Source organism: Rutilus rutilus (assembly GCF_951802725.1).
Source record: "Rutilus rutilus genome assembly, chromosome: 13".
Lineage (NCBI taxonomy): Eukaryota > Metazoa > Chordata > Actinopteri > Cypriniformes > Leuciscidae > Rutilus > Rutilus rutilus.
The window spans coordinates 12,398,285-12,413,391 of record NC_140218.1 but is presented as its reverse complement, the minus strand read 5'-3'; the positions used below and the strand labels follow the sequence as shown (position 1 = coordinate 12,413,391).

Sequence of the window (15,107 nt, the reverse complement as noted above, 5' to 3'; positions counted from 1 at the left end):
ATTGTAAGCAGATGTAGCTTAAAGTTGCTCTGCACACGGACGGCTATGCGGTGAAAATACAGATGGAGGAATTATGGGATTGTGCATTTCACTCGTGTCTGGGTATTATCATGAATCTGCTTTATATCCGTAAGAAGTAGTTTCGGCTAAACTTTACCACCCCCTCGCGCCAATAAATAAACAAAACGACTGCAAATCATAGCTCAGTGAGATTTATTTGAATAAAGTGTCCAGAATGGCTATGTTATACATATTTTTTTAAAGTACCCCTGTAGTCAATAACTTTATCCCTTAAAACTCATCTTTGATCACCAAAATGTCATATTTAAATGTTTTTTCTTTGAAAAAAATTAATTCTTCATGCCTTAAAATAGCTTGAATGTAACTCTATACCCTTGCTTCATTCAATGAGCCCCGCCTCCACTCACTCACACCAGCCCAGAGATCCACTCGTTGACCTGATTGGTTACAAGGTAGTTTGTGATGTCAGAAACACCAGCAATTTCAAACCGCGTTTTTGAGACTGTCTTTGGTTCACTGCAGTTTTAAGGAGAAAATACTCAGCAATAATGATGACTTATGAATTTACACATGGTTTGTTTTAAAGCACATTAAAAACACCACATAGACATATAAACAAAATTTAAAGCTTGGTTTTGCCTCAGGGGGACTTAAAAAAAAAAGTGTGAGTTGCAGCTCGCAGTATTTTAAGAACATTGTACACTACCATTCAAAAGTTTGGGGTCGGTAAGATATTTTATTGTTTTTAAAGTGTCTTATGCTCATTAAGGCTGCATTTATTTGATCAAATTTACAGTTAAACAGTAATATTGTGGAAAAATTGCTACAATATAAAATCTAATACTCTGATTTGGTGCTCAAGATATGTTATGGTATGCAGTTGTGCTGCTTAATATTTTTTACGGAAACCGTGATCAGTGTTTTTCAGGATTCTTTGAAAAGAACATTTATTTTAAAATTCAAAGTTCTGTCATGAAACTCTAGATAGTGCAGGCTGATTGGTCCTTAACTCTATTTGTTAGCGATCACATCGTTGCCAGTGAGCTTGCTGCTCATCATTCAAATACTTGGCATTGTTTGCTGTTTGCAATCTGCAGAGCGCTTTCAGAAACCCTCCTCCTTCCCCAGCTCCACCTGTATTAACATTGCCAATCTCTCAGAGGGCTGTCATGACAGAATGCAGTTAATGAAGTATTAAATAATAAAAAATATTACAGACCACTTTTGTACGGTAGTGTAGGCATATATGCATCAATGCATGTGTAGTAGAGATGCGCGGTTGGCGGTTACAGCCGCGGACTCCGCGGATAAACCGTGGATCGGGCGGATGACGTGATGAAAAATAATATTTTAATTAAATTCGGGCGGGTGGCAGGCGGTTGAACCAATCAAATGAAAAATATATGTATACACCAATCAGCGGATGGCGGGCGGGTGCGGTTTTGAAAATTGGTCAAAAACGTTGGTGCGGATGGATGGCGGACGGATGATGAGTTTTGTGATGCGGTTGCGGATGAAATAATAGCCCATCCGCGCATCTCTAATGTGTAGGCATAATGCATTCAATAATAAATCTGTTATAACAGTTCGTGGAATTTTATGCTTATTTGGGCTAGTGCCCCACTTTGCACCAGACATTTTGATCATTAGCAACATGCTGATGTTAAACTGTATTGGAATAAATAGTTAACCGAGTCTTATTTGTATGGTTGCTGCTTTGTTACAATGCATATTTAGGTAGGTGGCAGTAAGGCAGCTCATTAGGGTTTGGAACAGACTCATTATGTCCTGTAATATGACTACTTATTTGGCTCTTGATATAATTTATAGCACACGTAGGTCCTAATAATACGAACTCAAAGACTAATCTGATGGCAGACACTTTTGAGGACTCTGTTGAGACTTTTAACACAACCTTAGAGTCATCATTAGTAGCAGCGATTTTATCCAGAGGACAGTTTTATTGCTTCGAGGTTGCTCTTTCATGTCTCTGGAGATTTAAGGATGAGATCTCTGACTTGTAATTGCAGACTTTGGTATCTTTGGTAGCACAGTTTGAGATCTCTTAAACTCAAGAGGTGACACACATGAAATACTAGATTACTAGGAGAAAAAGGTTACTGTCATTGATGTCTTAAAGGGATGGTTCGGAGTAATTTCAACCTAGGGACCTTTGCACCATGAGCCAAACACCCCCCCCAGAAGCTTTTTTTCCTTGGTCGAACATTATTAAAGTTAGAGCTCATTTAGAGATGTCAGCCGAATGGCTTAGTGCAGGCGCTAATGGATCCAAGGTTGTATCTCATAAATTATCCCACTAATAAAGCCTGGAATGGTACCAAACTTCTACAGTAGTACAAATAGGTTCTGCATTTATTTGAAATACAAAGTTCTGTCTTGAAACTCTAGATAGCACAGACTGATTGGTCCTTAACTCTATTTGTTAGCGATCACATCGTTGCCAATGAGCTTGCTGCTCATTCAAATACTTGGCATTGTTTGCTGTTTGCAATCTGCAGCACACTTTCAGAAACCCTCCACCTTTCCCAGCTCGACCAAGGGAAAAAAAGCTTCTGGGGGGGTATTTGGCTCGAGGTCATGGTGCAAAGGACCCTTGGCTGAAATTACTCCGAACCATCCCTTTAAATGATATCTGACAGTAAACTTTTTCTCCCCACAGATATAGTTTTGTATATTGGGGTCCAACAGTCTGAGACTACATAGAATTTCATTTAAACAAGAAAATAGTCATAAAGTTTTAGGATTTTGGAAGATTCTCAGTAAAGAAAATACAGTATATGGCATAAAATAAATAATAAATATTTCAGATTCTACAGATTTCTAGCTCACTACTTAAATCAGCAATTTTGTGACTTTGAGCATGTAAACTTTGTACAAAAGGTCAGATTTTCATTCTTCCATTGAAGCACATGATGCTCTTTGAAACATCTCAGATTTTCTGGATAATGATGAGTGTTGCTGCCATTAAAGCTGAAGTCCCAAATATGAAGACATTCTGCAATCATGTACAGTTTTCATTCAACCTTTTCACACATTGTTGTACTAAAATATGCTATATTATATACTATATGCCCACTATATGGACAAAAGCATTGGGACACACCTCTTAATTATTGTATTCAGGTGTTAAAATCAAGCCTCTAGCAATGCTGTCTGCATTTACAAACATTTGTGAAAAAATGGGTCATCCTGAGGTCAGTGAATTCAAGCGTTGTACTGTAATAGGATGCCACCTTCGCAATAAGTCAATTCATGAAATTTCATCCCTCCTAGATATTCTACTGTAAGTGTTAGTACTGGAAATTGGAAGAGTTTAATAGCAGCAACTCAGCCACGAAGCGGGAGACCATGTAAAGTCACATAGCGGGGTCACCGAGTGCTGAGGCACATGGTGGGTAAAAGTCACCAATGCTCTGCTGATTCCATAGCTGTAGAGTTCCAAACTTCCACTGGCATTAATATCATTTCACTGGCAAGTATTCAAAAAGATATACCAGAGATACCATTCAACCAGAGATACCAAATGTCTTTTCTGTTTCTCAGTCTCTGGCTTTGGCTTTGGCTTTGGCCTTAGGCCCAGTGCTATTTCAAATGAGCAATAGTGGACAGTAAATTTATGTACTGACCTCACTGTATACCATATTAATGGTATGGGGGCTGTTTTTCAGACTTGGCCCTTTACTTTTAGTGAAGGGAAATCTTAATGCATCAGCATATCAAGACATTTTGGAAAATGCTATGCTTCCAACTTTGTGGGCACATTTTAGGGAAGGCCATTTTCTATTCCAGCATGACTGTGCACAAAGCAAGGTTCATTAAGACATGGTTGGATGTGTTTGGTGTGGAAGAACTTGACTGGCCCTCACAGAGCCCTGACCTCATCCCCATCGAACACCTTTGGGATGAACTGGAACGAATATTGCGAGCCAGACCTTCCAACATCAATGCTTGACCTCACAAATGATAGATGAATGGGAAACTCCAAAATCTTGTGGAAATCCTTTCCAGAACAGAGTGGAAGTTGTTACAGCTGCAAAGGGGGGACCAATGTAATGTCATAACAGTCCCCGTTGGTGTAATGGTCATGTGTCCCAATGCTTTTGTCCAGATAGTGTTTATTTGTAATTATTTTTTTGTGTTTTAAACTAGAAAGCTGCTAAAGAGAAGCATTTTCACTAATGGTCTCAGACTCTTGGACCCACTATACAGTCATGTGAAAAAGTAAGTGCACCCTTTTGAATTCTATGGTTTTATGTGTCAGGACTCCCGATACATAAAACCATAAATTCAAAAGGGTGTACTTTCTTTTTCACATGACTGTATATACAGGTGCTGGTCATAAAATTAGAATATCATCAAAAAGTTGATTTATTTCAAGAATTCAACTTAACAGGTGAAACTAATATATTATATAGACTCATTACATGCAAAGTGAGATATTTCAAGCCTTTATTTGTTATAATTTTGATGATTATGGCTTAAAGCTTATGAAACTCACGAAATCAAAATCCCAGAAAATTAGAATATTACATGAAATCACACAGTAATTACACAGTGATACCATGGTCATTGAACCAGGTTTTGGTTATTTTGGCAGTGTGGGCAGGTGCAAATCCTGCTGGAAAATGAAGTCAGCATCTCCATAAAGCTTGTCTGCTGAAGGAAGCATGAAGTGCTCTGGAAATGTCCTGGTAGACGGCTGCGTTGAGTGGACGGCACAGTGGACCAACACCAGCCGATGACCAACACAGACTGTGGAAACTTCACACTGGACTTCAAGCATCTTGGATTGTGTGCCTCTCCATTCTTCCTCCAGACTCTGGGACCTTGGTTTCCAAATGAGATGCAAAATTTGCTCTCATCAGAAAAGAGGACTTTGGTCCACTGTGCTTTATTAAATCCAGAGTCAACGCAGCCGTCTACCGGGACATTTTCAGAGCACTTCATGCTTCCTTCATTTTCCAGCAGGATTTTTATATTTTGTAATTACTGTGTGATTTCATGTTATATTCAAATTTTCATAAGCTGTAAGCCATAATCATCAAAATAATAACAAATAAAGGCTTGAAATATCTCATATGTTCTCTTTCAATCTTTCTTAGAGCTACAGTATAGCTAATGGCTTTAAAGTGAACATCACACCTTGAGTCCAGTCCTTGAACAATGATGGAACCACAGTCTTCATAAAAAAAACAAAAAGTCCTGCCTATTTCTGAATTGAAGGGCTGTATCATATTATTCCATTTTAATGTATCTGTAACTTTTTTGTTCCAACTGTACCACCCGTAAAGAAAATAAATTGCTAATCGAAAACCCATGATTAGAGCCGCAATTACAGCTTGAAGACATAGGGGTTTGGCTGTTCAGCTGGTGGTGAGCTACTGGAATCATGAGTGAGGAACGTAGTCTGAAGTCCTTGTTAGCCTCTACAGCTCTGGCTGTTTTCAGTTTAATCACTGAAATAAGGAAAAAAGATGAACAGCATATAAGTGGAACATAAATGTACAAAATTATATGTTAATGCAAGTGAAGATGTTATTCTCACTCATTTTTTTTTTTTTTTTTTTTTTTTGTAGTATTGGTGTTTTTTTTAAACAGTTGTTTCCAAAAAATAAATCATTGCCTTTGAAATGTTCTAAAGAATTTTAAAAAAAATATTATATTTATATTCATTAAGTAAAATGTTAAGACGACAGCATATCTGAGATAAACACAAAGATAAATCAAGTCAGAACTTTTTCATTGTTTTATGTAAAAATGGCAACCTTTGCAATGCCACTGAAAACCAAAGTGACACATTTCAGAGAGAAACAACTTGGAATAACTAACTGCTTATTATAATTGGGTATGTGGCAGTGTTCAGAATAAACTAATCATCAAGCTCATGTGAAGTGGTAGTCACATTTTTTTTTTTTTTTTTTACAAAGAAATTTACTGTGAATTCTGATATTAAATCACAATTTTCTCTGTCCAATTAATTCCCAGTGGATACTACATTCTAGACTCACCCTTAATTTTTTGCCGTATCGAATCAAGGTTGTGAACGCTAAATACTTAATGTTAATCTGTTTTGTGTTTGTGAGGCTGTTGGTTTTTATGAATGTGACATGGCCTCCCATGTTTAAAAGAATGGATGAAATCAGATTTTCTTGCTTGGCTCATTGTTGCCGAGATGAAATCATGTTATCCATGAAAAAAACCTTCCTTTCACACAGATATAATGGTTTCTCTGTAGTGCAACTTGGTGCAAACAGGAAAAAGAGGCTTTGCACCGTGTCCTAACCAGACGCGATGCAGTAAGATTCCAGCGACAAATAATTTGTCTGTCCACACTAGACGCGACGCGACTGCGAGATGCGTCAAAATCAATCAAACCCCACAGCCAATCAGAACAGCGTGTGTGGGCGGAGTCTCGCGGCGAGTGCACAGCACGAGAGTAATTTGGCAATCGCAAGAAAATGGATAAGTAGGCTACATAATCAAATTCACAAATATTACACCATTTAAACATTATTAAAAATACATCACTAAAACAATCTTTGTCAAAGAATACACTTGTTTGTTCACAGTTTGAACGTTCTTGTTTCCATTTGTTTCATTTCGAGATTTGAGGTTGCATTGTTGCTTTCACGGATACAAAGCTGGGAGCACTAAATTATATTCAAAGTCACATTACATGCTTTTAACATTAAATAAAGCACATAAGCAGTACCTGAGATTAACATTGCCACACTTTTTGTTTGTTGTTTGTTGTTCCAGCACGACGTCACAGAAAATTAGAAACCGTTTATGAAATAGAATCGTTGCGTGTCGCCGTCGCGGCTGGTTAGGACAAAAACTCTAATTAACATGGAAAGATACCTTTATCGCGCGTCGTCGCGTCTAGTTAGGACACGGTGTTAACATTGTAATTGCACCCTTGAACCTGCCACTCAATCAAAGTGTGAATATGTTGCTGTAATGAGCGTCATGCCAGCTGCCACGGCTCCCATTATTCATACCTTTTTTCTGTTTGCGGCTTCAGCACAGCTTGGTTTATTAGGTAAAATGAAAATCCCATCAATTCAGGTTTTGTACAATGCAAATCAGCATGCATCTGGCCCTCCCTGGATCATGTATAGAGAGGTAATTAAGCACACAACCCTTTTGTCTTCGAAATGCGCTTGGCGCATTGTTTCATCACAGGTGGGGAGAGCTGCTGTCAGGAGAGGTTGTTTCAAGAGTTGCTCAAGACTGAACGTGTGTGTACCTGTGTAAATGTATTGCGTATTGTTTGTCCCCACAGATATTTTCCTCAAAAGTTTCCCTGTGCATCCAAAAGAGCTCAAGGACAAATTGTTGATTATAAATGAAGAGGAAGGGGGTCTCTCAGACGAGCATATTGCCTCTCTCAGGAGGTAAGAGATACATGGAGACAAAGCAGCCTGCCAAACTCCACACCTGACACAATAGTTCATTTCTTAAATGTGTATTGATTAATTGTTGGTCTATGAACACATGCAGACTGATGTCTTTGTTTGTGGTGTTGTTTTGCTTCTTTTTCAGCATCTTTTTAAGAGTGCCATGTTTATAAGATGCTGTATCACGTAAAGTCAAGTTTAAAAAGTGTGTACAGGAGGTTTATAAATTCCATTTTGATCCAGACTAGGTTATGCTGGTCTCTTTAATTGAAAATGATAATTAGACAAGACTTTGTGGAACTTCTTCAATATGTCTGATAGCAAAACACAGAATTTTCAGCATCATTACTCCAGTCCTCAGTGTCACATGACCTTTCAGAAATCATTCTAATATTCTGAACTGGTGCTCAAGAAACGTTTCTTTTTATTATCAATGCTGAGAACAGTTTTGCTGTTTAATATTATTTTGGAAAGCATGATCCATTTTTGTAGTTGAATTATAAAGAACCATTTATTTGAAATAGATTTTTTTGTAACATTATTAATCTCTTTACTGCCAACTTTTGAACAGTAGTGTTAGTGTAGTAGCGCGAGATGCTAAATTATACCATTTAAATCAATTTTATACTGATTTGTTAATTTGTATGCACTTTTATGACCAGAATAGTTTAAAATAAATCTGTTTATGAAATATACTGTATATTTTTAAGACCGTTAAAGGGATAGTTCACCCAAAAAAGAAAATTCTGTCATCATTTAGTCACTGTCAGATTGTTCCAAACCTGTATGACTTTCTTTCTTTCCACAAAATATATTTTGAAGATTGTCGGTAACCAAACGTTTGATGGGGCCCATTGACTTCCATAGTATTTTTGTCCATACTATGGAATCAACAGGCCCCATCAACTGTTTGGTTACTGACATTCTTCAAAATATCTTTTGTGTTCAGCAGAAGAAAGAAATTCATTCAGGTTTGGAACAACTTGACGATGAGTAAATGATGACAGAATTTTCATTTTTGGGTGAACTATCCCTTTAAGAGTAAGAACCCTAAAAGAAATGGTGATAAAAATATACACATCCTACTATACATGCATGCATATTTAACCTCAAATGTTAATGCTTGAAAAAAGATTCTTGTCCATGTTATTAGTTAATGACCCTTTTATAAAATATAAATGAAAATATAGCGGTTGAGATCAGCAGACCACAGTTAAATGTAAAAGAACAGAGTGAGGTCTGTGTTTTCTAAGATACTCGTACTCCAGTGGTAGATGTAATGAAGACCACAGAGACCACGAGAAGTCACGGGCAGTTCATGTTGAGGAAGACACCATAGCGTTTCTTTAATGCTAATATAAAAGAACATATGCCAGGCTCTCTTAACAGAACAGCCTGCTTATAAAACTTTTATCTGATGTATTTGAGGAAAAGGAAACTATTGAGTTGCCCTGAGGGAAGCTGGAGAAATGCTTTCTCCTCTGCATTTGACTGCAAGAAACATCCTTAAATGACTGCTGGAGGCCGACCAGCATGCGGGAGGCATAATCTAATGTACCTACTGAGATTTATATTTATTTAGCCAAATGCGATGGAAATCTTAAGTGCGGCCACATGGGCTTCTGAATACAATCTTATTCGAGATGGTCCCAGCAGAAACTGCAATATTAATGGTAGGTGGCTTTAGTTTGCTTGTTTCTCCATCGGAACATCCTTGGGCTCATGAAATAGTCAGTGTGGTATGGATTTGAAACGCACTAAAACGACCTGAACACAGGTCCATTTTGGAGGTGAGCTGGGTTCAAACAGGATGCAAGTCAGGAACAGCCAAACATCAACTACCTGAGCACTTTATACAAGCTGAATGCAACTTGGCTTTTAATCAACCTCTGTTCCTCGGGCCACTGCAAATCAGAGTAGCATGCGCCCTTTTCAGACGACTAGATGGAGAGATGCAAAGAGAAAAGGAGGCAATCTTGGAGGAGAAAATAGGCTCGCTAGGCAGTCAACCTGTAAAAAAGGAACAAGGGTTGTGTGACATCCTTTTAGAATCGTGCACGCTTAAAATGGTCATCTGTGAAGTATTTATGATGCAGAGAGGTTGGACCGATGTGAAACTAAATTAGGGCAGACATTTCAGTGCTTTGCCATGTTTTCATTTGTTGCGTTCTTCATCAGATACGTGCCCACCGCAGATGACATTGAGATGTATAAATCGCGTAAAGGAGACTTGACTGAACTGCATGTGGTGGACCAGTACATGATGGAGGTAAAGACATAACGCTCTGGTTAATCGCTGAAATAATGTAATATACAGTATGTATGTGTGTGTGTATATTTCAAATCAACATAAATTTCTTCGTAAATATATGGGTCCCTATTTTAACGATCTAAGCGCATCACTTAGGTCGTGTCCAAATCCACTTTTGCTATTTTAACGACGGGAAAAATGGTCGGCGTGTCCAGCGCATGGTCTGAAAGTGTTGTCCATATTCTCTTAAAGAGTAATGGGTGTGTTTTGGGCGTAACGTGCGTAAAAACAATCAGAGTCTCATCTCCCATTCCCTTTAAAAGCCAGTTGTGCTCGCGCCATGGCGGATTTGCTATTTACACGCCAACAATGCGCTTGAACACACATAGTTTTCTGGCCAGCACGCCCATGGGCGCACAAATGAGCGCAAATGCATTTGCTATTTAAACAACGTGGCGCAGGATGTGAAAATGATAACTGCGTCGGACTGAAACTAGCAAAAAACACTTGTATCGCGCCTGGCGACGCATTGCTCCTGATGTATGATAGGGCCCATGATATGCAAGTACTTTATAAATACTAAGAATTTTGTCATCACAATTTTTTTTGCATTTCTGTTTGAGAAAATTTGCTTCATATCACAATTCAAAATTAATAATGGTGCAAAACAAGTTTCAATTGCATGTCTGATATGTTCTTAACAGGCTTCATGAGATTCATCCAGACATTGTTGTTGACATTAATGAGTATTACTCTGCATTTTCTAAAAGTGTATTGGTTCCAAATCTCTCATTTTAGTATTTTAGTCCGCATTATACAGATTCTGGGCCATGTGCACAGGGCCATGTTTTCATGTGTCTAAGTGCATCGAATTCTTCTGATCCTCATTATGTGAAAAATCCATGAGGGGATTTAATTTGACAGCTGTTGGTTTGAATTCTTAACCTTCATTTTCACACTGCAAATTAACCACACATCTTGAAAAAGGGATTTTTAAAAAGAAACAGCAGTTGCTGTCTTCTGTTTCAGATTAATCTTTAGTAATTTTAAAAACCATGGACATGCCATTTGTGATGCATTAATCACAGTGCTAGTCTGTTCCAAAGGTTTGAGGCTGGAATTTATAGAAGTGATTTTTAGTGCTTCACGATTTTCGGCAAACATCGTTCCTGCATAATGATATCTTACTGGAACACCTTCCAGCAGTGGTGGTCACTTTGCATCAGATAGGCGAGATACATAATACATAAAACATGTAAAATATAAATGTCTTTACCTTGAAATATATATGTGTGTGTGTATAACCTGAGTGCAATACATGATGCGTTGTATTTCAGCTGATATCTGGGAACTTTTTGAATGTGAATGACTGAATCTCAGGCAACATGTCAAAAACATGTCAGATTTCACCCCAGAATCAAAAGACTAAAATTATTTGTTTAATAAAAACCAGGATCATTGTGACATTATTTTCATGAAAATTAAGCTAATTTCCTGCCAAATTCTCAAGAGCATATAATGCACAACAATCTTTTTCATTACCATAACGTGAGAAAGTATATATATTTTTTTAAATAGAAAAGTACTTAAACATCCATAGGTATGTGTTGTACCACCTATAACTAATTTACTGATTTTAATAAAAATAGAACTGATACATTATTTTTGCATGCAATACTGAATTACAAAAATGAGAATCACCATTAAAAATAATGTGAATACAAAAAAAAACGTAAAAAAAAAATCTCTACATATGCTAATATATTTTAATATTTAGTTTATTAATTAATAAATGCTATAAAAATGTGTTGTTCAATGTTACTTCATTCTTCTTACTACACTATTCTTAACATGTAGTATCCTATAGTAAAGTGTTTAAAGGAGTCCTAAAATATACTATTTGGTTTTTGTTCGCTCTTGATTTTGGTGTGAAATATGACCTGGATTCTTTCATTTTCAATTTGTGAGATTCACCCGTATGAACCAAGCAGAGCATGTGTGAAGGTGTTGCTGCATATCTTTGTGACATTGTACAGACTGTCTTCTGATATATCACCTCTTCCTCAGATGTGTAACATCCCGGACCTGAGCGCCCGCCTGGACCTGCTGCTCACGCTGCGAGAGCTGCCCATCTGTATGGAGGACCTCACGCCGGTCAGACTCGCATTACAAACACCTCATATGCACCTGTCAGTCATGTTTGTGTCAGCCTGTCTCGGCTTCTCTTGCCTTTTGCCTCTCTTTTTCTCTGAGCTCTACTGAATTACTTACCGATAGGGCTCATTCAGAATTTGCTGCCAATATAGAATGCATTTTCTTTTTCAGACGATACACGAAAAGAAAGGTACTTTTGGATGCATCCACTATTACCTTTAAGTTATGATAAACAGTATTTGGTGTGTGCATATATTCATTTGCATGTTTGTGGTTGTGCTGGCATTTGTTTTGCAGTTAGCACTGTACTGCACTGATGATTATGATTGACAGAAGAAGAAAATGAAAAGTTTGTTTGTGGAAAAACAATCTCATGTGAACTTAAGTCTCACAGTTCGTCTTGAGGACATCAGTATTAAAGCTTTGCAATAGTGGCTCCTGAGGCACACAGCTGAACGAAGGGGGATATTACACAAAAAGCAAAGAGAAAGAATAAAAAGCTCATTTACTAATGCAAAAGATAATCTTGGCAGACAGCAGGTGCTTGGAAAAAAATAAATGAAATGGACTTTAGGTGAAAAAAAGAATCATGCATTAATACACAGGGGTTCTGTTCCCAACGAATCAGCACTTAGAGTGGGCTGAAGGAGTTTCTAATGGCATATTTCCTTCAAGTCATTTATTAGTTAGAGAGAGGTAGTGCCGGGGAGAAGGAGATGTAGCCCAAAGAGCACTCTGAAGGCTTTTTCTACCTGTGAGTAAAAAAAAAGTCGAAATCCCTCTTGTGCTTTCAATGCATCTCAAAAGTTCGTTTTTATTTGAGTCCCTTATACCCACCTGGCTCCTCTATTCTGCACCAATAGATTTCACTCTCACGTTAAGTGCTCCGAAATCCCTCTAATGAACAAATGTAGTGTTTTAAAGGTATGTGAGATGTGGCATTCATCTTCAGAAGCTTTTTCTGTGTGAACAGATGATTATGTTCTGGACAGGAGCTGGAAGTTTAAGCCCAGTAACTTTGGAGAGGTCAGGATCATGGACGTGTCGGGGATTTTTCCAGAGGTTATGGGTGTTATATGGCATCGAAATAGGCTTGACTCAGCATTTGGGTGTCAGTAAGGGCTTACGTTTTTTTCGCCTCAGGGAATTGACAGCTATTTTAGCTGATGTTGCTGTTCTGTCTACCTTGCTCTGCTCGGTGGTGTCACTGACTTTCGTCAAAGATGCCGGAAGCAGTAGACATTTGAATCGTTCACACTTTGACTATGTGTCGATACTGAGAATTTGAAATGTGAAAATGTGAAAAATGAACAGTTGTTTTTGTATTAACTAACATGAACAAATATGAATAAATACTGTGACAAATGAATTTGCTCATTGTTAGTTAATTTGTATTTAATGCATTAGCCAACATTAACTAATGGGACCTTATTGTGAAGTGTTACCCATATTTCAAGGTTCAATTCTCTAACCTCAGTTAATGCCTTAAGTGTCATGAACTAACAATGAACAAACTTCTTTTTAAAGCATTTAGTAATCTAGGTTCATTTTAATGTATAAATATACTATTATTCATTGTTAATGTGTGGTTATCCTTAACAAGTTAATGTTAATGTATTTATAATTTATAAATTGAATGTTAAAAATGTAGAAATTTACATTCTAATGTCATGCTGACACTTTTAGATCTGATAATGCTTCTTTTCCTAATCGTCCACTATTTGCTGTTTTTCTAGTAACCTTTATTAGATTCATGTTAACAAGATTTTAGAAATGCTGCATTATTTACAACCTAAATAGCTGTTTGGTTAGCGCTTAACATTATTTATGGTCTTGTCAGCTTAAAAGGTGAGTCATTATATTTCTTTTTTTTTTTTTTTTTTTTTTGCACCGATTTATTGCACTGAGTGCATTTTGATTTCATGTTCACTTTAAAGGAACATAAGATTAAATAAATGGATAATTCACCCAAATTTGAAAATGCTTTCATCTTTTACTCACTCTCATATCGTTTCAAACCGATATGACTTTCTTCTGTGGAACATACATTTTTTGTCTATACAGTGGAAGTCAATGGGGTCCAATGTTGTCAGTGTTTGTTTTGACCCCAACTTTCTTCAAAATATCTTCTTTTGTGTTGTGAAAGTCATACAGGTTTCGAACGACACGAGTCATCATGTTTGGGTGATCTATCCCTTTAAGATCCATGCTATATTTGTGTCTGAAAATGTTATAGCATAACTTTGGACCCCACGAAAAGGTCTTCCATTGTTAAGAGTTCCCAAAACATAACCTGCTATTAAATCCATGGGATTGTCTGACATGGTTGACTTTTTAAACCTGTAACATTAAGGCGGATTTAGCCACCATCTGACAGGCTGGGTGCTAGGGTGGAAAATTGGTCTGGCTTAGAGTGGAGAATACTGAAGAGCTTTCTAGATGTGCTGTGCTTTGTCTAAAAGCTGTCTGAGGAATGCTAACTCCTTGTGGCATTGTGAGCTTTTAGTAAACAGAGAGCGTGCAATGCTCAAAGAGCTCATAAGGTTAGAGAAACACAGGAGTTTGAGAGAACTAGAGTAAAAAAGTGCAAAAAGATCACTCATTTTGAGAGTTGGAAAGAAGCTTAGCTGGAGTTTCCACCCACTGGGACTTGATTAGCATTTGGTTTAATTAGTGTTTAAGGGTGTGAATCACCAGGTAGAAATGAAGGAGAGGGCTCGAAGGTAATGGACTGAGGCTGAGGTTACAATGGAAACAGATGAGCATATGGTCTAATGGTTTGTCTCGTATATCGTAGACATCAAATCAAGTTGTGTGTCTGGACTTTTTCCTTCAGATGCTGTCTCTGCTGTTTCCCTTTGCTCAGGGGCTTGTTAGACGGGTTGAAAAATAACAAACTAATACCACAAACAGTGATGGAAATTAAAGCTAGCAGCTCACAATGCTGTTCGCAAACTCCTTTCGGTCAAACCTGTTTATCTTGGCTAAATCGCAAGGGCTTTGCCCCAAGAGAACCATAAACTTGTTACTTCTGGTATTAATAGGAATGTTAATGTTAAGCCTAAATTAATATGGTATATCTAATTTGTTGAAGTTAATTGGAAGTAACCCAGTGTGGTTGATTCAGTCTGTATCCTGATCCACTGTGAGTTTAGTTTTCACAAATGCAATTTATTTCTAAGTGCATTGGTGTGAATATGAACATTTATGCATTTTGGTATCTGTACATCACTGTGAAAACCCGTTTTCCAGCATGAAAC

General features: G+C 37.5%; 1 protein-coding gene across 2 annotated transcripts in view; it reads left to right on the top strand.

Annotated features, from left to right (window-relative positions):
• Nucleotides 1-15,107, top strand: part of LOC311302328 (uncharacterized protein) — a 37,501-nt gene that overhangs the window by 10,322 nt on the left and 12,072 nt on the right. For both annotated transcript variants that reach the window (XM_084428127.1, XM_084428126.1), the window contains exons 9-11: nt 7,328-7,439; nt 9,621-9,711; nt 11,761-11,847. In XM_084428127.1, the coding sequence (XP_084284253.1) occupies nt 7,328-7,439; nt 9,621-9,711; nt 11,761-11,847 (290 nt within the window). The remainder of the gene's footprint in view (nt 1-7,327; nt 7,440-9,620; nt 9,712-11,760; nt 11,848-15,107) is intronic.